Source organism: Triturus cristatus, chromosome 3_2 (genome assembly GCF_964204655.1).
Source record: "Triturus cristatus chromosome 3_2, aTriCri1.1, whole genome shotgun sequence".
Taxonomy (NCBI): Eukaryota; Metazoa; Chordata; class Amphibia; order Caudata; family Salamandridae; genus Triturus; species Triturus cristatus.
Genome location: NC_140584.1, coordinates 1,119,846,055 through 1,119,873,097, shown reverse-complemented (window position 1 = coordinate 1,119,873,097; position 27,043 = coordinate 1,119,846,055). Strand labels below are relative to the sequence as shown.

General features: G+C 45.8%; 1 protein-coding gene across 3 annotated transcripts in view; it reads left to right on the top strand.

The window, feature by feature from the left end:
* LOC146859222 (uncharacterized) overlaps positions 1 to 27,043 on the top strand; it is a 106,041-nt gene that overhangs the window by 65,821 nt on the left and 13,177 nt on the right. For 2 of the 3 annotated variants that reach the window (XM_085646958.1, XM_085646957.1), the window contains one exon: positions 10,822 to 10,842. The exons of the other annotated variant lie outside the window; for it this stretch is intronic. In XM_085646958.1, coding sequence (XP_085503084.1) covers positions 10,822 to 10,842 — 21 coding nt within the window. The remainder of the gene's footprint in view (positions 1 to 10,821; positions 10,843 to 27,043) is intronic. 3 annotated transcript variants of the gene reach the window in all.

The window sequence follows — 27,043 nt, the reverse complement described above, 5'->3', positions numbered from 1 at the left end:
AACCGGCCAGCCCCACAAACCTCTCCAGGCAGAGAAACCTGCCATCCCCACAGACATCTCCGGGCACAGAAACCTGCCAGCCCCACAGACCTCTCCGGGCACAGAAACCTGCCGGCCCCACAGACCTCCCCAGGCAGAGAAACCAGCCAGTCCCACAGACCTCCCCAGGCACAGAACCCTGCCAGCCCCACTGACCTCCCCAAGCACAGAAACCTGCCAGTCCCACAGACCTAAACAGGCACAGAAACCTGAAATCCCCACAGACCTCCCCAGGTAGAGAAACCTGCCAGCCCCACAGACCTCCCCGGACAGAGAAACCTGCCAGGCTTACAGAACTCCCCGGGCACAGAAACCTGCCAGACCCACAGACCTCCTCAGGCAGAGAAATCAGCCATTCCCGCTGACCTCGCCAGGCACAGAAAGCTGTTAGCCGAACAGACCTCCTAGGGCACAGAACCCTGCCAGACCCACAGACCTCCACGGGCACAGAAACCTGCCAGACCCACAGACCTCCACAGGCACAGAATCTGCCAACCCCACAGACCTCTCCAGGCAGAGAAACCTGCCAGCCCCACAGACCTCCCCAAGCACAGAATCCTCACAGCCCCCCAACGTCCACGGGCAGAGAAACCTGCCAGTCGCACAGACCTCTCCAGGCAGAAAATCCTGCCAGTCCCACAGACCTCACCAGGCAGAGAAACCTGCCAGTCCAACAGACATCCCCGGGCACAGAAACCAGCCAGTCCCACTGACCTCCCGAAGCACAGAATCCTGCCAGTCCCACAGACATCACCAAGCAGAGAAACCTGCCAGCCCCACAGACCTTCCCAAGCACAGAAACCTGCCAGTCCCACAGACCTCCACAGGCACAGAATCAGCCAGCCCCACAGACCTCCCAAAGCACAGAAACCTGGCAGTCCCACAGACCTCCACAGGCACAGAATCTGCCAGCCCCACAGACCTCACCAAGCACAGAAACCTGCCAGCCCCACAGACCTCCTCGGGCACAGATGCCTGCCAGCCCCACACACCTCACCTAGCACAGAAACCTGCCAGCCCCACAGACCTCTCCAGGTAGAGAAACCTGTCAGCCCCACAGACCTCCCCAATCACAGACTCCTGCCAGCCCTACCGACCTCCCCAGGCAGAGAAACCTGCCAGCGCCATAGACCTCCCCAGGCACAAAAACCAGCCAGTCCCACAGACCTCCCCAGGCACAGAAACCTATTAGCCCCATAGACCTCCCAGGGTACAGAAACCTGCCAGTCCCACAGACCTCCTCGGGCACAGAAACCTGCCAGTCCCACAGACCTCCCCCGCGCACAGAAACCTGCCAGCCCCACAGACCTCCCCAGGCAGAGAAACCTGCCAGCCAAACAGACCTCCCCAGGCACAGAATCCTGCCAGTCCCACAGACGTCCCCAAGCACAGAAACCTGCCAGCCCCACAGACCTCCCCAGGCACAGAATCCTGCCAGTCCCACAGACCTCCCCAAGCACAGAAACCTGCCAGTTCCATTGACTTCCCCAGGCACAGAAACCTGCCAGCCCCACAGACCTCCCCAGGCAGAGAAGCCTGCCAGTCCCACAGGCAGAGAAACCTGCCAGCCAAACAGACCTCCCCAGGCACAGAATCCTGCCAGTCCCACAGACCTCCCCAAGCACAGAAACCTGCTAGTTCCATTGACCTCGCCGGGCACAGAAACCTGCCAGCCCCACAAACCTCCCCAAGCACAGAAACCTGCCAGTCCCACAGACCTCCCCAGGCAGAGAAACCTCCAGTCCCACAGACCTCCCCAGGCAGAGAAACCTGCCAGCCCCACAGACCTACCCAGGCAGAGAAACCTGCTAGACCCACAGACCTCCCCAGGCAGGGAAACCTGCCTGTCCCACAGACCTCCCCGGGCACAGAAACCTGCCAGTCCCACAGACCTCACTGCCAGGGCATATGAGAAAGTTTTTCTATTTTTGGGCTGTGGCCAAAATAGAATAAGCTTACTATGGGCTAATTACTGTTGCTATGTCAGTGCAAAATGACTTTGTTCTATTTTTTACCTGGTGTTAAAGTGGATGTCTTATGGCCCGAAGTTGTAGGTCTGTTTTTCTAATGAGATAGGTCCATAACTGAAATAAGAGGCATTTCTGGCATCTACACAGTGGTGTAAGAGAAGCCCCCGCAGACCCCTCTGTGCAGGGTGGGCCTTCAAGCTCCAGGGGGCCTCCTCTGCAAAAGTGGTAGGTGGTGGCCCGGGGAGGGGACCCCCTCCGTGTACTTTGCAGGGGGGCCCCCTCATCTTTTGTTACGTCACTGTCCCCAGGCACAGAATCCTGCCAATCCCACAGATGTCCCCAAGCACAGAAACCTGCCAGCCCCACAGACCTCCCCAGGCAGTGAAACCTGCCAGTCCCACAGGCAGAGAAACCTGCCAGCCAAACAGACCTCCCCAGGCACAGAATCCTGCCAGTCCCACAAACCTCCCCAAGCACAGAAACCTGCCAGTTCCATTGACCTCCCCAGGCACAGAAACCTGCCAGCCCCACAGACCTCCCCAGGCAGAGAAGCCTGCCAATCCCACAGGCAGAGAAACCTGCCAGCCAAACAGACCTCCCCAGGCACAGAATCCTGCCAGTCCCACAGACCTCCCCAAGCACAGAAACCTGCCAGTTCCATTGACCTCCCCGGGCACAGAAACCTGCCAGCCCCACAGACCTCCCCGGGCACAGAAACCTGCCAGCCCGACAAACCTCCCCAAGCACAGAAACCTGCCAGTCCCACAGATCTCCCCAGGCAGAGAAACCTCCAGACCCACAGACCTCCCCAGGCAGAGAAACCTGCCAGCCCCACAGACCTCCCCAGGCAGAGAAACCTGCTAGACCCACAGACCTCCCCAGGCAGGGAAACCTGCCAGTCCCACAGACCTCCCCGGGCACAGAAACCTGCCAGTCCCACAGACCTCACTGCCAGGGCATATGAGAAAGTTTTTCTATTTTTGGGCTGTGGCCAAAATAGAATAAGCTTACTATGGGCTAATTACTGTTGCTACGTCAGTGCAAAATGACTTTGTTCTATTTTTTACCTGGTGTTAAAGTGGATGTCTTATGGCCCGAAGTTGTAGGTCTGTTTTTCTAATGAGATAGGTCCATAACTGAAATAAGAGGCATTTCTGGCATCTTCACAGTGGTGTAAGATAAGCCCCCGCAGACCCCTCAGTGCAGGGTGGGCCCTCAAGCTCCAGGGGGCCTCCTCTGAAAAAGTGGTAGGTGGTGGCCCGGGGAGGGGGCCCCCTCCGTGTACTTTGCAGGGGGGCCCCCTCAACTTTCGTTACGCCACTGAGTCACTGAATCTGTAATTAGCATCCAAACCTTATGTACATGATATCCATATCATGTAAAAAGACAAATGCGTAAATACACTTGAAAATATTTATATCGTGTTTACAGTAAAAGGTAGTATTATGTAGATTTCTGGTTATTTTAATTTATGTTTTCAGTTTATTTTTTTTTGGTACCAGTGCATGCTCAAAATACTAACTCCTACTAAATCACTCTACTAAGCACTCTCAATATATTTGTTTTTAAACTACCAATTCGAGTTATGAACACTTTTACACTTGGCTCTTTTCATCTGCAGCTTGCTATATTTTCGGTATGTAATTTCAAGCAATGCAAAGCAACTTGGCCCTTCAGTCACTCAGTATATCTTGCTGAGCATTTTACGTCATAAACACAGGACTTAAAACACTGGCTACTGAAATATTGGTATCGCGAAGACCAATGTCACATGTCTGAAATAGAATCACCGCAAAACACAAAGAGGCGGTAATAAGTGCATGCTCCTGTGTCAGAAAATGCCCCTTTTTGACATGGTCACTCCCCCTTTTGGCTTGGTAAATTTTGTGATTTTGACTGAAAGTGCACAGGGTTCCTCCTATCCAGGTCTCCAGTTCCAGAGCTCATTCCTAAAACTGTACAATTGCTTCCCCAATTGGGTTAACTTTAGCTACCACTGTAAGTCCCAAGTAGATGTAGTAAAGGAGAGAACCCTAAGCCAGGGCAGTCACCATGGCCCATACTAATCTTTGCACCCCGCAAATATAGGAGGCAGCTGCCATAGTATTTATGAAAAACTCTGTTTAAAATCAGTTTTTTTAATGAACTGCATTCAAATGAAGGAATACAGTGTAACTGACAAAAAGCGGTGGAGTTCAGAATTTGAATTAGCAATAAAATGCATTCTTTTATCTTGATACATTGACTGCTCCTTCAAAGACATAGGTTAAATGTCAGGCTATGTCCTCTGACACATTGGCGCTTACTCTTAATGTGGAAATATTTTCTTTTCTTTCTCTGACTGCAATGTGAACTATGTGACATTCACACTAGGGTACAGGCAGGGCAACTGGAATTATGTGGTAGGAGAGGCCTAAATTATAATTATTTGGCATGGTTGAATAAATTATGTCGCAATCAAAAACACAAATCATGCGGCTTATTGTGTGATAGTAGTAATTCATTATTTTGCCATTTTTTACACACGTTAGCCCTATCTGGGCAACAGTTGCACCTCATAAGGACCAGTTCCACAGTCTAATACAGCTATCAGCAACTGAAAGGGGACCATTCAACCTTTGGGAAGGACCTTCCACTGTGCAACATCACATGATGTAGTGTTTTGGTAACTTTTGATCTGATTGAGCTTGAAACATTTTTCTTTTTAATCTGAAAATTATGCGAAAGATGGTTTATTATGTGGCAAATGCAGCAAATTCATAATCATGTGGAAAACTACATAGCTGCAGAATGCCATAATTCCAGTGGCCCTGCATGCAAAAAGTGTGAAAAGAAAGACTGCAGGATGTCAATTTGCTTCTAATACACCACAAATGTAAATACCTGTAAACAAGCAATTATGAAAGCAGAAATTAAGGACATTGTGTTTTTTATTACCAAGTGCGATGGAACCAAAGATTTCAACAAGATTAAAACAAATCTTGGAGATGCATACGTGATAAATATTGAATTATATTTTATTGCAGCATTTACATAGCACTTAAAATCCCTATGTGTGCCAATGAAGTGCATACTTACATGAGCAGCAGCCTACGGCATATAGATTGGTGTGTGGCTGGAACGTTGTTGTCTATGTTTTAAGATTCTATGTAGGAAGTGCTTGCACTTCATGCATGATCACAATGAAGTGCACTTATCGTGTTATGCAACGTAGCCTGTAGCAGTGTGGTGGATTACGAGGTGCGAGAGGCACATGCACAGTTTATGATTTTTAAGCATGTTGGCAGCTTTGAACAGCTTTGTAGGTACCTTTATGCTATTACCTATGATTATAGTCGGCATAGAAAGTTACAGCATTTGGTTGTCCAATCAGACATTTTGTGTGTAGATGTGGGCCGGATTGCCATGGTTGGAGGGAGAGAGAAGTGGAGAGATCTCTTGGGATGTGCATTGTTACTATCATCCTATATCTGAGTGGCTTTGTGAATTATAAAGAAGCAGCCACAGTGTATTTATATCTGGAACCTGCATTGCTGAGCTAGAATAAATCCCTCTGATTGCACCACAGTGTGTGACAGATCTTTTCAATCATGACATGCTAGTGATAGCTTGTTTATTGACTGCACAATACTGGTGATGGCAATCCTCATAGTAGATAGGTCTTATTTGAATATAAGAAGTGAAAGTTACAGTTGGCGACTGACCAACCTCGGAGTGTGATGGTATTAGTATTAGTGTGAGCTAGAAATGTTATATATGAAGTTACATAACTATATAAACCCCAGCAAGAAATAGGTCAGCCCTCCTTAACTTACCTAACTATGGAAAGTAGATTGCTGGTTGTGTTGCTTCCAATCTGTGGATAGTAAGCTGAAGCTTATATTTTAGGGTGTGACTGTCTTTCCCGGTTTCAATTGCTGGAATGTGTGGATGTAGTTGTCTTGAACATAAGTTTGCTATCAACTGTCTTCTGAAGTATATGTGCTCCTGAATGCTTCAAATGATGGCTGATTGTGATTTCTAGACCTTGGCGGATTTCTCAGAAAAAGTAGTGCCTCCTACAGATTTCTTATGCTAAGGTGGTATGGTGATGAGCGGTGCAAATCTCGAGTCTTTGAAATTAGTGTATCGGTGTAGTCGTCCTTTTCCTTGGAGACTCTGTTCACAATGAAAAGTGCCTCGAACATTGCCATTCTTGCTATAGGTAGCTAGTGGAGTGATTGGAAGCATGGAGTCTTGCGCTCTTGTGGGTGCAGTCAGAAAAGAATTCTTGCAGCAGAAAATTGAATGAGTTGTATTTTGCATGTGATGAATGCAGGTGCACCAAGTTATAGACTGTTGGCATAGTCAAGCTTGGAGATTACGAGTGTGAGTATAGCTTGCAGTTTCTGTAGGTATCCATGCAATGGGAGGATACAACATAGTAGAAGGCACTCTGTTTTATATTATGAACACGTGGTATCAAATATTGAACTGAATCCAAAGTTACCCCTGGGTTTCTGACTCATTTTGATATTGGTGGAGATGCCTCATGTTCCTTAGGGCAGTGGTTCCCAAACGTTTGACTCCTGAGGACCCCCATTGAGTGACCACTGGAAGCCGGGGAGCCCCAAGCAATCTGAATGATTTAAATTTCACAACATTAAAACAGCAATTCGAAAAAAATAAACACAGGTGTGCGCACAAAACAAATAGTCGGATTACTAAGGATTTTAGTATTTTATATTGAAATAATCTGCCAAAAACTGTATTGGGAAGGTTGGTGCTGCATCTCCGTGACTAACATTTAAATTATTGTTTTCATTTCGCAGTATGAGGCTCCTGCTCCTGCCAGGGCCAGACTGGAAACCCAAAGCAGCCCTGGCAAATGTTTTCAGACCAGTCCCCATATAGCGCACACCAAGTGCAGTGAGTGAGCCTAACCACTACAGAAGGGGCTTTGGGAGGCCCTCCCCCCAAGAAAATTTAGGAAACAATAGTACATTCTACAACACATTTATCATTATATGTTGAATTGTATTAGCTTTTAAGGAATAGTAAATGATGACCTTACTATGCACCTGGATACGACAATCTTTGTTGGGGTTCTTCAATGATTCCCATATTATCCTCCTCCAACAGTGCCTCTCATCTCTCCATAGTCCCTCTGTCACATGTATTTTGTTTTTTTATAGCATCTCTCATACCATTGTAGGATGTCAGAGCAATTTACAACACACACATATAGGGGCAGATTTACAAGCCCCTTGCGCAACCGGAGCGTCACAAAAAGTGACAACCCGGTGGAGCATTTTAGTGCCCCATATTTACAAGGACAGGAAAAGCCACCCTGCGTGACTTTTACTGTTCTTGTAAATATGGCCCCTTTGCACGCAGCACTTCATGAAAGGTGCCTTCCATGGGTTTTGCTGTGAGTGTTCCCACGCAACACCCATGAAACCAGTCACATTTCCAGATTTACGAGAAATTGTAAATCTGGAAATGCGTCTGAATGCTACCCCTCCCCAAGGAAGGCGTAGGGAGGCGCAACAAGGAGAAATGTATTCATTTCTCCTCATTTTTTTCCTCTTTCTATGCATGCTGCATTCTGCAGCACACATAGAAAGATGAAATCCCCTCTACTGATTGTTTATGTGCAGAACGGGAACCCTACCTGCACATAAACAATTTCCCCACAACGCAGGCATCCTTGCACCATGGTGCAAGGGTGCCAGTGCCGGCGAATGGCAGCAGTTTGTGCACCAGCGCAGGGAGAGCACTGAGATACAACATACTGTTATAAATATGTTGCATCCCTGTGCTTTGAAAGTGATTAAGTGTGGCACAGCCAAACGGCTTGCAGCATTCACTGAATCACTTCCCTTGTAAATCTGCCCCATAGAGACAATGAATCCTACATGTAAACAAGTGTATAGAAAATGTTACATAAGGCAAAGGTGACTTCAAGTTGTAGGATTCACATGTCATTCATACTGGTAGACATTTTTAAAGAAAATCAGGATTTAGGACATAACACAGTGGTTAGCATTGACTTTAACAATAAAACTTTATTTCCATTCAAATAAGCCTTTTTAGCAGCATCAGGATAATGAAAGACTGGGAAAAAACATGAGTTATTACCTTGTACCATGCAGTTTGCAAACATCTTTTTGATGCCAGTTTATAGGTCACTGTGCTAGATCACGATTGTCACTTATAAACTGCACAGTAACTAAAGAATCTCTGTGTCAAAAGCAGTAACCCACTGACCTATGCAGATAAAATACAGTTTTTAAAAAACATGCAGGTACACGTTCTTTGCAATAGGCATAGTAACCCTCTGTACCACATTAGATAAGTCAAAGCTGCCACTGGACAAAACTCTCATTTCTTTCCAGCAGGAACATTAATCACTGGTGTTACCTTGACACTTTTATTGTTGCTTCAAAACTTCTAATTATACAAGGAACTTTGCACTGCTTTTAAAACTGCTGCCTGAGGACCCCCTGGGAATGTGTTACGGACCCCTATGGGTCCGCGGACCACAGTTTGGGAAACACTGCCTTAGGCCATTTGAGGGTAGGCTGGAATTTTAACCATTGTCGGCAGCTAATATTATCTGTCGATTGTATTTAGCTTTAGATGGTTATTCGTCTCCATGTTTTTATGACCCGGAGGCAGTCATCGATTTTTAAATTGTAGAAATCTTCAAGACAATCCATTTTTTAAATGATTTGGAACAGGTGAGGTTGAATGATTTAATCAAGTTTGGTAAGCGGGTTAGGTAGAAGTTGAATAATAGAGGGGAGAAGATGAACCCCTAAGAAACATCACAGCGATGTGTGTGACGAGCCATGTAAAGGCTGGTATCAACTCTAGCTCACAGTCATACCTGAGAGAGCAATAATTCAATGGGCATTAGCTGAACTCCCTTCTTACCTTTCACACGTGATATGTCAAACAATGATTTGCTGCATGAAACGATTTCACAACTGTATGGGACATTGATGTTATCATGTTGTTCTTGAGGCAACACATTTCATGTTGTTTCCTATTCCTGATACTTAAGGGTGTCAATATCTAAACCTACTAGCCACTGAGGTGAAATGTGCAATCAGGAAACTCCAAATTCCAATATGCCATATTGCTTTGATCAGCCTATTGTGCTGGGACAGAGTCATCAAAAGTCATCAAAAGTCAGGTGTGACTTACATTTGACTTTCCTTTCCCCACCCTACACCGGCCTGTTGTGAAATATAGCCTGGTAAAATAATGTATCTGCTCTAGAAATGATTATTTTGTGTGCTGGAGCCAGATTGTGTAGGTTAATTCACCTATTGCAGAAGACTGCAAATACCCTAACTAGCTAGTGAGAATCTGCAATTCCCTAATATAGCCTGTCATGTCTCAAAGGGCTTGTGTAACAGACTATCTTTCAAAAGTGATTTAATATCTAGATATCTGGATCAACACACTGAGGATTCATCTCTGGAACCAAATATTGTGGAAACCATGATCATGACATCTGAGGCTAAAAACATTTGTATTTCAATTGACCTTTCTAGACATCTTGGAAGAACATCAACTAATATTTTCTGATTTTTATATATTGTCATTTGAAATCTGTGTAGTATGTATCTCCTTTTTGAAATTTATTGACACCTTTAAAATTCTGCTTTATCTTTATCTAATTTATGGCCATAGTAAAGAAATTGCTGTTATGAGGTCCTATGTAATAATATACTAAATGCATAATGCTTGGTAAACATTTGGGATAGCGTTTTTATTGGGAGAAGGGTGGGAAGCCTTCTTTCCTAGCCAGAGCCTGCAGCTTCTTTTTACACTGATCAATCTCCATTGAAATTCTTTGGGCTCCCAATACTGATTTGCACCCTTTACCCGGGTGCCCTTCTGCCATTGGTGGTGTACTGTTTGTGCTGCCTAAGACTTTGCCCACCACTCACTTTAACTCCTGGAGGTTAGTCCTGTAAGTTGATGCAGAGTACCTGTTTGCAGAACTTTTTTTTCTTTCCATAGGATAATGTTGCACAGTGTCCACTTTTTAAAGTAAAAATAAATAATCTTTTTAAAAGTACTCATCTGAATGATTTTTCTCTGATGTTAAATCATCTATAAAGGTGCTTGCCATTTTTTTAATTGGTGTGGGTCTCCTTCTTGTGTTGTCATATATTAATCATTGTGCGTATTTACTAATGTCCTGCACTTCTCTGCATTAAGCCTAGCGCTGCGCGTTCACACTATACCCTAACAGAGAACTTTAAGATTGCATAGCAAGCTGCTGTTCACACATAAGCGAACCCCTGGACTCTTTACATGGTATATCAACGTATTGATATATCACATAAAGAGAAAGCTTCCTACACTCCACCACTACACAGAGAGGTGGTAATCAATACACGATCCACCACAACACAAAGAGGTGGTAATCAGTGCATGCTCAATCAAACCAAAAGAGTTGGTAATCAGTGCATGCTCAATCACAACAAAAAGAGGTGGTAATCAGTACATGCTACATCTGCCCATTAATCACTGGAAGGTGTATTGAAAGCACTCCAAGACACACGCCCACATCCAATGCAGGTACTACATTATGATGCAAAAAGGATTTGAAGTACATAGGTCCCATCAGCAAGGCACATGCCTGCAAATGCCCACCAAGAGCTCCAAGGGTGGAGAGTGCCAGGATGTCACTACACAATAGGAAATGGGGATGTGGCAAGCAGTTACTTTCTGGGGTCTCAATGCTCATTGTACTGGACCTGCTGATGAGTACACAGATTTTTGTAACGCAATGTTTTGTCTTTATTTTCAGAAAAACTACTAAATGGTGAAGGTAAGGACTCCTTGCATGGATTATGTGAGAGCACACAGTGAGAACAAGTAAAGCTTACTCTAGATCATTAGTCTGTTTCTAAAACTCTGACATGTGAAACCTATTGTAACACTGACTGTAAAGACTCTAGAAAATGCCTGATGCCTTAGCTTTCCTTATAGGGGTGGTAACACGTATAACTCTCCAGGGAAGATCAACTACCTTTTGGAATATGGCACATTACAACACAAAGTAATACATCGCATGCCATTACAACGCGGTTGTTACAATGACCGCATTGTTAGTATGCGATGTATTACATCGCAAGTCTTTACAACGACTTCCACTAGGGGGTGTGCTGGACTTAGGAATAGTATTATTTACTATTCCTACTAAAGTTTGAGACCAAGTCCCCTCTGATGAAAGGATTAGGCACACGCACAGGCTTTCAGGTAATCGGCAGCTTTATTGACGGGGCATGATGCATTTCGGAGTGAGTTTCTTCTTCTGATGCCTCTTCCAACAACAAGTGCTGTCAGTGTCCAGATTTATGTAGCGCCAGCTTCGCTCCGATAGGCGAGCTGAGCGTGGTGGGAGTGGCATGGATTGAGGCATCCAGGGTAAGTACCTTCCCCAAGTGGGTGGCGACCTCGTTCCCGCCAGCTATCCTCACTAAACCCCCCCATCTGGTTCCTCTAGCGCTTGGACGCCCCAGGGCAGCAACCGCGCTGTATAAATTCATTTTCATTTTCATTCATTTCATTTTCATTCAGAATCACCACTGCTTCGCGCACAATACTACCTTTCCCAGAAGCCTTCATCCTGCCGCCATTCCAGCCATCGAAAGATTCCGGCATGGATTGAGTAATCAAAGTCCGCCCCAACAAGTGTTGCTGGATGCAGGAATGGCGGCGGTGCAGCAGTTTTCCAAAGTTTTTGAAAATCACCAAAGCTGCCACTTTGTCTGCTGCGCTGCTGTAGGATGGGGTGCCCAGGTGCTGAGTGGCCGAAGCACCAACAATTTGAGACCAAGTCCCCTCTGATGAAAGGATTAAGCACACGCACAGGCTTTCAGGTAATCGGCAGCTTTATTGACGGGGCATGATGCATTTCGGAGTGAGTTCCTTCTTCTGATGCCTCTTCCAACAACAAGTGCTGTCAGTGTCCAGATTTATGTAGCGCCAGCTTCGCTCCGATAGGCGAGCTGAGCGTGGTGGGAGTGGCATGGATTGAGGCATCCAGGGTAAGTACCTTCCCCAAGTGGGTGGCGACCTCGTTCCCGCCAGAATCACCACTGCTTCGCGCACAATATTACCTTTCCCAGAAGCCTTCATCCTGCCGCCATTCCAGCCATCGAAAGATTCCGGCATGGATTGAGTAATCAAAGTCCGCCCCAACAAGCGTTGCTGGATGCAGGAATGGCGGCGGTGCAGCAGTTTTCCAAAGTTTTTGAAAATCACCAAAGCTGCCACTTTTTCTGCTGCGCTGCTGTAGGATGGGGTGCCCAGGTGCTGAGTGGCCGAAGCACCAACAATTTGAGACCAAGTCCCCTCTGATGAAAGGATTAGGCACACGCACAGGCTTTCAGGTAATCGGCAGCTTTATTGACGGGGCATGATGCATTTCGGAGTGAGTTCCTTCTTCTGATGCCTCTTCCAACAACAAGTGCTGTCAGTGTCCAGATTTATGTAGCGCCAGCTTCGCTCCGATAGGCGAGCTGAGCGTGGTGGGAGTGGCATGGATTGAGGCATCCAGGGTAAGTACCTTCCCCAAGTGGGTGGCGACCTCGTTCCCGCCAGAATCACCACTGCTTCGCGCACAATACTACCTTTCCCAGAAGCCTTCATCCTGCCGCCATTCCAGCCGTCGAAAGATTCCGGCATGGATTGAGTAATCAAAGTCCGCCCCAACAAGTGTTGCTGGATGCAGGAATGGCGGCGGTGCAGCAGTTTTCCAAAGTTTTTGAAAATCACCAAAGCTGCCACTTTTTCTGCTGCGCTGCTGTAGGATGGGGTGCCCAGGTGCTGAGTGGCCGAAGCACCAACAATTTGAGACCAAGTCCCCTCTGATGAAAGGATTAGGCACACGCACAGGCTTTCAGGTAATCGGCAGCTTTATTGACGGGGCATGATGCATTTCGGAGTGAGTTCCTTCTTCTGATGCCTCTTCCAACAACAAGCGCTGTCAGTGTACAGATTTATGTAGCGCCAGCTTCGCTCCGATAGGCGAGCTGAGCGTGGTGGGAGTGGCATGGATTGAGGCATCCAGGGTAAGTACCTTCCCCAAGTGGGTGGCGACCTCGTTCCCGCCAGAATCACCACTGCTTCGCGCACAATACTACCTTTCCCACTAAAGTTTATGCAACAGTGGGGAAAGGGTTGGAAATTAATTTCCAATACCACAATGCCCCCTAGTGGAATTTGTTTCAAAGAATTGCGATGTCCTTACATCACGTAGTAACAACGCGGTTGTTGTAACGACCGTGTTGTAAAGGTATCGCGGTGTAATGACTGTGTTGTAGTGGTCATTTCCCACCTTTTGTCTGAAAACAGTGCTGCAACAAAAGTTGCTGTGTTGAGTCATAGAAAGTGATCAAAACAGCATAATATCAACAAATACATAGTGCTGTTTTCTCTACTCCATTAGGTTTCCATGCACCAATGTACACACTCTAGCGCCATTGTGTAATGCTGTGTGTGTGATGTCATGCATAGGCTTTTCTACAGGAAGGATAACCTTTCTGTACCAATTACTATTCTTGTATATAGTTTAACCATTATCCTACTCAGTATGTGTGCTGAACGGTTCAGCGCACATATACATTTGGAAAGGTTTTGAGAAATGAAAACTTTTCACAGACCTTTAAGAGGCATTTATTTTTGGGGTAGAGCGCTGTCTATTCTTTTGAGTATATCGGGCCTTGTGGTAAAATGCATGGGTGGTTCCATGGGACCACCCATGTACCACACATGGAAAAGACCCTTGACACAAAGTAGTGCAAAGTAGCACAAAAAAGTAATTTGTCATGCTGTATGACTACTTTTCATCAAAAATCAATTGTATCTCAATGATGCTGGATCCTTGTGGTTGGGGTGATTTTACACAAAAAGTGTTTGAAAGACACTGAATAAGAAAAAAGTGCCTTGTAGGTGTGCAGTCTGGGGACCACGAATGAGATAATTGAGGAAGTGGTACTTTTTTCCAGTCTGTGCTGAGCCTACAGATTTCTACACTCTTAGGAAAGAATGAGTATATAGCTGCGTGTTATCCAGGTGTCTGTAGGCAGAGAACTGAGAGCTGATACTCCCTGAGCCCCACCCACCCTCTTCAACATCTACATGGCTCTGCTCACAGCCTTCATCAGAAGCCATGGACTCAACATTGTCTCTAGCTAATTTTCTCCCTCACTGACGAACCCACAGCCGCCAAGAGCAACTTCCACGACAGGATGCAGGCAGTCACCAGCTGGAGGAAGGAGAGCTGCCTCAAGCTTAACTCAGACAAGTCTGAAGTCCTCATCGAGGACTCCACTCCCTCTGCCTGGGTCGACTCTTGGTGGCCCACAGCGATCGGAATCCTCCCCACAGCCATGGACCACACACGAAACCTCAGCATTATCCTAAACTCCTCACTCTCAATGAACTGTCAAATCAACACTGGCACGTCCTCCTGTCTCCACATGCGCCACTTCTTTAGTAAGAGCTTCAGTCAGCCATACACTCGTCAGCAGCAGACTAGACTACTGCAATGCACTCTACACCGGCACCACCCAGAAACTACATAAGGAACTGTAGACTATCCAGAACACCACTGCCAGACGCATCCTGAACATCCCATGCCAAAACCACAACAGCAGCCACCTGAGAGACCTTTACTGGCTACCTGTCGACAAAAGTATCATATTCAAGCTTCTCACACACGCCTACAAAGCCCCCCACAATACTGGAACTGCATACCGCAAACACCCACTCTCCTTCCACACCACCAACAGACATCTTCGTTCTGCTCTATTGGCCCTGACCACCGTCCCACAGATCTGCAAAACCACGTCTGGAGGAAAATCTTTCTACCTCGATGTGAAGACCTGGGACTCCCTGCCTCTGCACCTCAGGCAATCAGCATCACTGCTGCAATTCAGGAAAAACCTCAAGACCTGGCTCTTCGATTGAACCACAGACACAGCCCCTACCCCCAGTGCCTTGAGACCCTCAAGGGTGAGTAGTTGCACTTTATATGTCACTGATTGATTGATTGATTGATTGATTGATTGATTGATTGATTGATTGAGAATGAACCTTGGTAAAATGTTCAGCCCTACCCTACAGTGTTGAATGCCATAATTAGAATATGATCTATGGTTGGAGCCCACCAGAAAACCAGATAGGCAAAATGGTCGATCCAGCATCGCACTCACATAGCTAAAACTATCTTGCTGGTGTTGCAGAATGGCGTATTTTCGTGCCATTCTTACAGTGTATTCTTATGGAACCATGGGGAGTAAGTGCTTGGGGCCTGTACATTTAAGATAAAATATCACTTGTTCCCTCATAGCATCTTCCTCTCCTCCCCACTGTGATTGGGGCTATTTAATACAGTGAAAATAGTTCATGGGACCCGTGAAGGACACACACTATTACGTTTGTCTTGTCGCCCTTGGTGTCTCACAGTTAGGAACCAAAATAAAGACACTATTTTACTGCCATACTCAGAGTCACCACAAGTAGTCCAGTCTGCCCTCTGCTGCGTTTTATGCCAAACTAAAATGCAGTCCAGGTATAAAACACATGTAAAGGACTGCTATACTGATTTTCTTGTTTATCTATCTATCTATCTATCTATCTATCTATCTATCTATCTATCTATCTATCTATCTATCTATCTATCTATCTATCTATCTATCTATCTGTCTGTCTGTCTGTCTGTCTGTCTGTCTGTCTGTCTGTCTGTCTGTCTGTCTGTCTGTCTGTCTGTCTGTCTGTCTGTCTGTCTGTCTGTCTGTCTGTCTGTCTGTCTGTCTGCCTGTCTGTCTGTCTGTCTGTCTGTCTGTCTGTCTGTCTGTCTGTCTGTCTGTCTATCTATCTATCTATCTATCTATCTATCTATCTATCTATCTATCTATCTATCTATCTATCTATCTATCTATCTATCTATAATGCAACTTGCTTACAGTTTTTCCTTAACTTTGAGCAATGCTTGCTGGGTCTGGGCCAGGCTCATGACTTGGGCAACAGACTCGTGCTGCTACAGTGTTTGTTAACAGGCCTGGGCTCTGCTGTTAGGCTGGCTTCATGGAGCTCGCACCAGCTGGCAGGGTTGAGCTGTCTGATGTGCCCCAGCACTTAAGAGGGCCACATCTTCATGGGGCTGCTTATGTGAGACCGAGGAGATCTTTGGTGGTGTCAAAATCTAGTATTGGATGGATGACCTGAGGTGTTATACCTCACAGGTATGGTGCAGCACTGTGCAACTCTCACCCTGAGGTGTGATGAAACCAAAGCTGACTTTGCTGTATGGTACTGTGGTAGGCACCACCCAAACTCCTTCTGTCCCATGCTACATGCTCTTACTGCCCCTCCTCATCTGGCACCATCCCCGGCAAGACACCTGTCACATTGGGCAGCTGTATTTGGAATGGAAGCTGCGATTGGCAGATTCCATTCAACTCTTTGCATCATCTGTATTAAAATGGTAAGCTTTTTAGGGAGTATTCAAACCTGTGAGTTGCAGATTACTTATGGATCACTACAGCAATCACACGAATGCCCTTGTCATGTTTTGTCATGCTTGATGCGCGTGTCGTCCTAATGCATCTGATTAGGCACTTCCCCCACACACCCCTTCAGAGGCACACATGGGAAGAAAAAGGTGGGACAAGGGATCCATGAGGTGAGTCCTGAAGAGGAAAGACATTCAGCAAATGCTGCAGAGAATAAGACTGTCAGTCTGTCTCTATGAACTATGCAGCATATTTACAAAGAGTTCAAACAACGCAGCTGTTGCTGATCTGTATTGCTTGAAAAGGGGGGGAGTAAAACAGTGCCACATCTGCTTGGAAGTGCCTCAATTCTTTTTTCTCCCTGCGGTGGCACAAATGTGGCTGTCATGCCCAAAAACGAAGGCGCCCTTGCACCATAGCACAAGGGTGTTTGCACTTTAGCCAGCATACTTTTTGTACAGCAAGCTGCAAAGAGGAGAAAACTCAGGGGGCAGATGCGACGAGGAGGAGGTGCAGGGTTATGGCATACGTCCCTGTATGCAATTCTTTGTAAATAAAGATATGCATCAAAACCTATGGGTGATTACATGGGAATGTCATGCACCACCCATCAAATGTCCCATTGAGGCAAAAACTTACAAACCAACACAAATTGTGATTTGTATTGATTTGTAAATCCTAGAAGTAGACGTATGTTGGGTTGCAAAGTAAAGCAAACCCAACACAAACTCTTTGTAAATCTGGGCTTATACCTATATCAATGATGAGAAACCAAGCTACTGTTTTTCAAGGAAATGAATGAGAAACCAGCCTATCAATACAGTGTCCTCTCATCTCTATTCAATCAATAACCAACAACTCCACTTTTGTGAGGAAGGTGGTTTCACTTTCTGCATATAACGTGAGTCTGTTGGTGGCTGCTTATCATCTACCTGCTGACTCAGCCATCTGCTTACCCTAGTGACATTGTCAAATCTAGATTCCGAGCAAGAGGTGGGTACCTCAATATCCTCATTCATGCATTTCTAATGTGGAAGAGACAGAAATTGAGTTTGTTGCTCCTCTGGTATTTCACAGCTCTCCTTAGGGAGAAAGTCTGAAAATCTGTTCTGAGGATCATCTGAGTAGGAGCAGATAACATTTCTCAGGATGCTGTCAGCAAAGGCAAATCAGCCTGATTAATTTCTATATAGGGGCATCTGGAGTGGAGCTGGAAAACATCAATGGGAGTCTCATAAAGGAGAAATCATAAACAATTATTTGCAAAACTCTCTTGGTAGAAATCTTTGACATTTTTTCATGTTGTTCTGCACTGAGGAAAGAGCCTCAAAAATTGTGTGTGGGTGCCTCTAGGTAAGAACAAGGACATCACATTCTTGGGTGGTGAACCTGAAAAAGTTTTTGGGATCCAATCTCAGTATGAGTAGGGTTATACAACTTAGGTGGCTCTGGATCTCAACACGTTATTCCTCATTAGGCATAAGCTATGCTAGTGATGATATCTGAGTCACCAACATTATCAGCAATGCTGCATAATGTAACTACTCTCATGCTCTCCCTGGGCATAGATGTGATGTGCCATAATCTTCCTCCATAGGGTGTGAATTATTTTTGGGGTAAGAATGCTATTAAATGTGAGGCATCTTCTATGGTTTATTCAATTGGTGGTGAAGCTATTTTAAATTGTATACACTGATTTGAGGGAAGTTTTGATTCTCAAACCAGAGGGGAGGGAGCGTCCCTTGGTGATGCCTGCCAGACCTTGGTAGAGGAAACAGGACTTCTTGCTGACACATGCATAGATTGAGTACTACAGGGAATATTAAGCTACCCAAAGAGACCACACTATTGCCAGTATCTCCATAAGTGTTTCATGGTTGGTTACTGTATTGAGACGTATCTAGCCGTGCCCAGGTATACGTTAGAGCAGTTACAATTAGTCAAACATTTAGCCACAAGAATTGTGTTAGTCCTTCCTAGATCATCTGCTGTGACCACGTTATACTGCTAAACAACCTATCTAGTGAGAAGAGAGTTACACTTAAAAGCTTGTGCATTTTACATAAGGTGGTGTATGTCAAATGTCCTGAATTTTAAGAAAGACTATTATCCAGCATATGCCAATGCGCAATCTCCAAACTGCCACCTTATGTCTTTTAGAGTTTCCAAAAATGATTAAAATCAGATGTGGTGGCCTCATCTTTTGCTGCTCTAAAAATATTGAATCCTCTTCCTCCATCATTCCAGTTGACAGAAGACTATCTTTACAAAAAGAGTTAAATATATCATTATTTGACAACTAATTTGCTACTATGTTCATGCTTGTCAACCCAGTCCACACAACGCCTTGAAGCTGGAAGTCCCCTAACAATTCTCAGTTCCTTATTTACACAGTCCACGAAAAGACTTCCCTAGCCTTCTTTCAGTATCTTGACGGAAAGTCCCTAACTTTATTCGTCTTTCACTCGGTCCTAGGTTATCTTCTTCTTTTGGACCTTTATGTACAACAAAGGGTTTACCTTCAGTCCAGAATGAGATTGGCTCCCAAAAGCTCTAAAACCCCTTGCAAAATTTCAAGACGAAGTATCACCAACTCCTGATGTGGTGGCACAATACCAAAAGTCGGAAAAAACAGCATCTCCAGAATCAACTCACGAACTTTACACAGAAGCGGTGGATTCGGAATATTGAGGGTCAGTATTCCTTCGATTTCCAATCCTGGAACTCTCAGTAACACTTCTATTTTCAAGTTCGGAGAATTGCTGACCAGTGTCAAGGATCTCAGCCACCCCGTGCTCGGTATGCCTGGCATCAGTCACAGCGTATTTCCACTCTGGTGAGGCGTACCTTTGACACGGCACTCTCGCTCTCCTTGACCTTCTCAGATTGACTCGAGCTTGCTCTTCGTCACTTTGCTCAGATTCGGACTTTTAAGAAACTGGGGCAAGGTCTCTTCCAGGTGCCAATCTCAAGTTTAGCCATCTCTGGTTCACGGGCCAAACTAACTCTGCTTCAGTGGCACTTCTGCCCTCCCTTCGAGTAGCCTGTGCACTACTTTCTTCTTTAGCAGAATTTGACTCTACTCCACCCACAGCAACACTTTCTCCGTCTAAGTCAAATTCGGGACTTCGATTTGCACAACCCCTTTCGGCTTGGTCTAGTGCACAACCAACTGCATCAGCAACCCTCACAGCTGGGCTTGCCCTCTCAGATGGCTCTGCCACCTCAGCTGGATTTTCGTTCACTAGAGGGGCTGTATCTTCCAAGGGTGCTGGAACTCTGCGGGTATGGGAGGCATGCACCCAATTCGGCAGTCTCCCACACTTCACTGCCGTGTTCGTGACCAGTATTACTTGGTACGGACCATGCCAACGAGCATCCAGGCAACTCTTCCTCACGTGTTTACGCACAAGCACCCAATCCCCTGGGCACAAATCGTGGCATAGGTAGCTTGCGGCTGGAACAGCTGCTGCTTGCACCTGCTGAGACACAGAACGAACTACGTCAGCCAGGCCCTTACAATAGTTGAGAATCAAGTCATCAGTGATGTTAATCAAAGCAGTGGCAGGTATTGCTGGCAATCGCATCGCTCTCCCCATGAGTATCTAATGCGGTGACAACCCAGTCCTCCTAACGGGAACACTACGAAGGCTCATAAGAACTAAGGATAGTGCGTCGGGCCATTTCAGGGATGTCGAAGAACACACTTTTGCCATCCGTGCTTTCAAAGTCCCATTAACTTGTTCCACAATCCCAGAAGCCTCTGGTCAATAACTGCAATGCAACCTCTGATCCACATTTAGGGCAGCACAGAGCAATTTCATGATCTCACTATGGAAGTGTGTCCCTCTATCTGACTCCAAAGAGGTCAGAAAGCCGAACCTCGGAATGAGCTCTCTCAGTAGCAGCTTAGCTACAGTGAGTGTCTCATATCTACGTGTTGGGTAAGCCTCCACCCATCTTGAAAAGACACATACCACCATCAAGATGTACCTCAACCCATTGCACTTTGGCATTTCAATGAAATCCAACTGAATCCTATTGAAAGGCCCTCCTGACCTCTCAATGTGGCTTAAAGTCACAGCAGTTCTCTTTCCTACATTTATCTGCTGACATGTTATGCACCTCTGACATGCAGCTTCAGCTACTGCACAAAACTTTGGATTATACCATGTCTATCGAAACACTTGCATCATCGCATCTCTACCAAGATGTACAGCACCATGAATTAATCTTGCCATTGGGCTCAACAGACATTCTGGCAGCACAGCTTGTCCATCGTTTGAAACCCACACATTCACATCTCCCTTCTCACATCCTGCTCGTATCCAGCTATCTCGTTCCTGGTCAGTAACTTCATCCTGCACCCGTTTTAGCTCCTCCCATGTATCAGCCATGGTCAACATCATGCTAAGATCAGTTCTTTCTTGGCTCTCTTCTACATGCCCTTCAGTAAATATGCATCCTTGTTCTGCACAAAACCAGGCAACTTCATCCGCGTAGCTGTTTCCCAATGACACAAAATCATTCCCCTTGCTGTGCGTAGAACATTTGACAACTGCAATTTCTTCTGGACATTGCAATGCTTCCAACAACTGTCTCACATATTCCCCATTTCTGATAGGTGAACCAGAAGATATCATGAACCCTCTCTGTGACCATAACTGTCCAAAATCGTGAACGACACCAAACCCGTACTGACTATCGGTATAGATCGTTATCCGAATCTGGTCAGCAGCCAAACAGGCACGGGTCAAGGCAATGAGTTCAGCCACTTGTGCGGAATATACTCCTTCTAAACAAGCAGCTTCAACCACCCCTGTGATGGTACATACAGCAAACGATGCTCTCAGTCGACCAGCACTGTCTCTTAAACATGAACCGTCCACAAAGAAAACTTCATCAGGATCAAGGAGCGGTTCGTCAACAATGTCTGGTCTCGGTTTGGTGCACAGGTCAGTCACATCGAGACAATCATAGTCCTCACAATCTTCATCGTCTACATTTGGGATAGGCAACAATGTGGCAGGATTTAAAACAGAACACCTCTTCAACGTCACATTCTCTGCAGCAAGTATAACTTATTCATAGCGAGTCAATCGATTGTTCGAGAGGTGCTGTGTTTTAGTCCTTGTCATCAACAGTTCAACAGAATGTGGCACATAGACTGTAAGCGGATGTCCCATTACAATGCTCTCACATCTTTCAATACTGACACCTGTTGCAGCAACAAATTTGAGACATCCGAGCAACGCAGAAGCTACTGGATCTAAAGTAGCTGAAAAGTAGGCAACTGGTCTACGGACCCCTCCATGACTCTGAGTCAAGACTGCCAATGTGCAACCTTCCCCTTCACAGCAGAATAGGGCGAATGCCTTGTTGTAATCAGGCATCCCCAAAGCTGGAGCGCAACACAAGGCTTCTCTCAGCCTCAAAAATGATCTCAAACAGTCTTCGTCCCATGGTACCGGATCACTTACATCCTTACGCGTCAGCCGTTGTAAAGTCTTCGCTTCAAAGGAGAAGTTGGGAATCCATTGGCGACAGTAGTCAACCACCCCCACGAACATTCTGACTTCTCTCTGAGTGGTAGGCACAGGCATGTTCATAATAGCCTCAATGCGATCTGGTGACACCTTTCTCCTGCCTTTCTCAATTCTATGACCCAAATACTACACTTTGATCAAACAGTACTGCAATTTGTTCGGAGACACCTTGTGTCTATTCTCTGCTAGATAATTCAGTAGGGCAATGGTATCGATCCTGCAAGCGTCTTCTGTTTCTGACGCAACGAGCAGATCATCGATGTACTGCACCGGAACAGAATTCTGCGGCAATACAAGACCTTCAAGAATCTTCTTCAAGATCCGATTGAAGATCGACGGGCTCTCCGTATACCCCTGTGGGATACGACACCACGTTAACACACGATTCTCCAGAAAAAAAAACAAAAAGAAATTGGCTTCCCTCATGTAGAGGGATTGAGAAAAATGCTTGACATAAGTCAATCACTGTAAACCACTCAGCTTCACATGGGATCTGGAACAGAATCACAGACGGATTCAGTACCACTGGACAACATGGAACGACTATCTCATTAATTTTTCGCAGATCCTGGACAATCCTAAATTTCCCACTTGTTTTCTGTAGTCCCATGATAGGCGAACTGCATGGGCTACCCATAATCTCTTTTAAAATTCCCTGCTTGATCATGGACTCGATTACAGGCTTGATCCCTGCAATCGTTTCAGGTGACAGATTATACTGTGGCGTCCTAGGAAATTCTACATTCGGCTTGACCTGGATCTTTACTGGATCTACACCTTTAACCAGTCCAATCTCCTATCCACTGAGGTCCCACACATCAATTGACACGGAATCCCTCAGATCGAGTGGAAGTTCCTCCACTGATTCGCAACCTTAAAGGTCGCATCATCATCCCTCGTCGGTACTTCCACTCCCTTCGGGGTACAATAGATAGTGCAATTCCGCTTGCACAACAGATCTCTACCTAACAGGCAAACTGGACTAGAATCGCACACCACAAACTGGTGCCGATCTCTGAAATTTCCTATCTTCACCGGAATTGGCTCTGTCAGTGGGCTAGTCAGTTTCTTATTCGCTACGCCAACAACTTGGATTGACTGTCCCGAGAGGGGTAGGTCAGGGACTACTGCAGATCATACAGTAGATCGAGTAGCACCAGTGTCAACCAAAAAGGCTGCAGGGTGACCATCAATGTCTGCTTCCACAAATGGTCCCCTCTGATCTACCTCTAAGACTGCCCCAAGCGCGCAGTCCTCTTCACCTCTCAGGCACGGTCGTGCCAACGGATCTGGCCTGTATTCCTCACTCCCTTCAAACATAGGCATCTGTAGGTAAGTTTGGACTCCCTGTTACATATTCTGTATCCTAGGTGGTTGAGGAACCTGCACCTGCGAAACAACAGGCCCCCCTTTGATCATCTTAGGTCGAGTCACTGTAGGGACCATGTCCGCCAAAGGAACCTGAACTATCTCTCCTTCCTGCTGTATCTGATTCAACAGGTTCAAAGGACACTCGCGTTTCCAGTGTCCGACCTGGTGACAAAGATGACAAGCAGTGGTCTTCTTCAATGTCGCCACATCCACTCCTGTCTTACTATCAAGTGATTTTGGTCTGCCCTGACCTTGGGCATTCTGGTTTCCTCCTTGATTATTTCCCTGTTCTCTTCCCAACGTCCCTCCATTAGGCTGTCCCTGAGTTGTTTGCATCTGAACAAGCATTAATTTGTCTTTCAACTTCCTGTGCTTGGATTTTATCTCATCACTACAGTACCTGGCATACCGTAAGATCTCATCCACAGGCTTATTCTGCCAACAAATCAAATGCTGCTGTATCATGAGACTAACCTCTGGCCTCAATCCCAACACAAATTTCGAAACAAACTGTCCCATGTCCTTTGCGTCTAACACATCCAGACAACTGTACTGTTTAAAAGCCTGCAAAAGTCTTTCATAAAACTCATGCACCGTCTCTTTTGGCTCTTGCACTGTCCGGTCTATCTTCATCCAATCAATGTCCTGAGGTGAAGTTTTCGACTTCAAACATGTGATCACCTGTTTGAGCTTTTTCATCACTATGGGCGACGGACCTTTCGAAATTGGGTCCCTGTCTGGCTCTGAGGTTGGTCACTCAACAGCAATTTTACATGCTGACCATAAATCGCTCGGAACCACAATGTCAAATAATGTGTTCAAATTGACCCACAACACCTTAGAGATTTTGACAAACCGATCAACCTGCTTGTACCATTCCACGGGCTTCTTCCTTAACCGGGGAAAGTCATTTGTAAATGTAGCCAAGTCACCCCTACTCCAAGGTACATGTACATATCCTCCATTCTGTACCTCTCATAAAGGGAAATTCCCTACCTCCGTCATCCCCCCACCTGGAAGCGGCGTCTCTCCTATCGTTCTCCTAGAACTTTTCTTCTTAGATCATCTTTCTTCCCACTTATCAAGCATAATCCATGCATGCATTGCTACGATCAAATCCTTGATATGAGTTCTCAAACCCATGACTCTCTTTTCTTCCAGTTCCTGATCACTGTACTGCAGTCTATGACTTCCCTGCAATAATTTCGTTTTAGACAAATCCACATTATACTTTTTAGCCAATTCTGACAACTTATCATGTGCAGTTTGTGCCTTGTGAGTCACATCTTTTGCTACAAAGAGTAACTTGTCTTGTTCATACATATATGTTCTCTCAAGAGGTAAGATTCCACTTATTATCTCATCTACTAATGCCTTCAACCTCACAACATCTAACATTCTTCCTTTCAGGGCTCCCTTCAGTACTTCTCTACAAGCTGCTCCATCTTTTTCATCGTAATCACATTCCCGTTCCTGAGATCTACTCTCTTCTGACATACTCATAGGAACTGAACGATTCACTATTGTGCATCGTTCGTTTTCTGCTGTTCTCACACTCTGATACTGATTCCTCACTGGCGGTGCCAACATCCGCAAATCTGATCTTGACTCGGCCAAAGACTTCGGCCTCACTGGTCTCGCCTCTGTCTGTCCCCTAGAGGAGTCTGCTGTAGCTGGCAATGGCGTACTCCATTCTATAGGCTTTGAAGTTTGCTCCATTCCACTCACTGATCCATTTCCTTCAATTCCACTCCTCGCTCCTACAACTGACTGCACTGAACTTCCAACCTTCTCTTGATCTGGGTCGTAGACAGAAACAATGGGTCCAATGGTGACCGGTACCTTTAGTGCATCCGGTAACCGTGCACCTCTCCCAACCTCTGTGCTGGCTACAGGCTGATTTCTAGTACCCTCAGCTCCTGTCGAGATCTTCCCTTCTATTCTCACTTCCGACTGAGTTGGTACTCCACTATTCCCTTCTGACTGAGCCGATTTTCCCTCGCAAAGATCGGGATTGTATGGAGGTGGTCTCTCGGACAACAACCTCTCTAATAGGCTATCATCTGTATCACTGTCATCATTATCATCTGCACTCTTTACCTTTGAGCCATCAGTCTTTACCAATAAGGGATACAACCTGTCCCCCTCTATTGTTTGCACTCTCCACCTTTTCTCTTCTGCATCCCATCTTGCATTCTGAAATGCCTTAATCGACTTTTCCACCCTCTCCTGACTTCGATCTCTTTTCCTGTCATGTGCTGCTCTAATCCATGCATGCAATGCTTCAAACTGAGTTGGTCTCGCCAAAGGTCGTAATGCCGCCATCACAGATTTCAACTGATACAACACTTCCACTCTAAATGAGCCATATCGCGGGAAAGCGAACTCTCCTTCATTCTGGGTCATTTTATGCCAATTTTCAAGCCAAATTATGGTATGCAAGCCCACATTTCTTGCCATGTAATATGCTGGAGTATCCTCAGGAGGGGCCTCTTCTTCCCCACGAGTAACCACATGTTTGTCACCACTGCACAATTCTCGAAAAACTCTAAAACACTTCATGATGGAAAAATTTCAATCGCACACAAAGTTTTCGTTTACTACCTGATGTCAACCCCACCAATAGCAGCGCGAGCCACACCAACTGACCTATCGCAGCACGACACCTTCTGACGTCACTCTTCCTCCGCTCGCAGCAGTTCCCCTCCTTCACAACTCACATCTCATCCTTGCATTCGTCCCATTCATACGCTGAAATAACCGTTTGTCCCAAACAAGTTACTTCTCTGACTGTTCGTCCACAGTCTGTCGAAGTTGTCGACCTCGGTTGGCAAATGTTTGTCCACGTCCAGCCAGACAATCACCTCTGATAGGTTACAAATACTCAAATTCCATGTGCAACAACCCACGACCAGCGTCGGTTCCTCACGCACTCACACATTCGCACCCCCTATCTCGGTCCAGGTGATCGATGACGTCTCACGATCCCCTTTCGGTGGTCATCAAAATCTACCTCAGGTGTCTTCTACAACAAAATTGCTTAAGCTACTCGTCAAGCCTAAGACTTTCCCGGGCTGCGCGCGCTCACAGCCTGATCTCACAATCACTGAACACTCACTCCAACTCCACAAGACATCACACACCAAAACATCACCGCAATCTACAAACATCTCATCCTATTCATACTCACTCCTCCTCGAACTGCTGCTTTCTGCCGCACCGCTACTCTCCATCAATCTCCATCAGCCGCCGTCGTCCGCTGCTCACCATCGCATGAGTCACCATCACTTGACTTCTATGGGCCTCAAGGATCTCTTATCCTAATCTAGATCTCCCCTCACTATCAGAGATAACCATCCTCTGCTACCAACTGATAGGACCGGATTCTTGCCTACCTGGATATCTCCAAGAATCCTCTCTGGTCGTCAGGATCTTTTTATCCGCCAAAGAGTGTAGAGGGGACGAACACAATTATCAAAATATATCTACCAAAATTAGATTTCATTTGGAAAGGACCACTGACTCTGAATCTAAAATGTATAGGATTTTATTACAATCAAAAACAGCTGAACATACAAACACCTCAGTA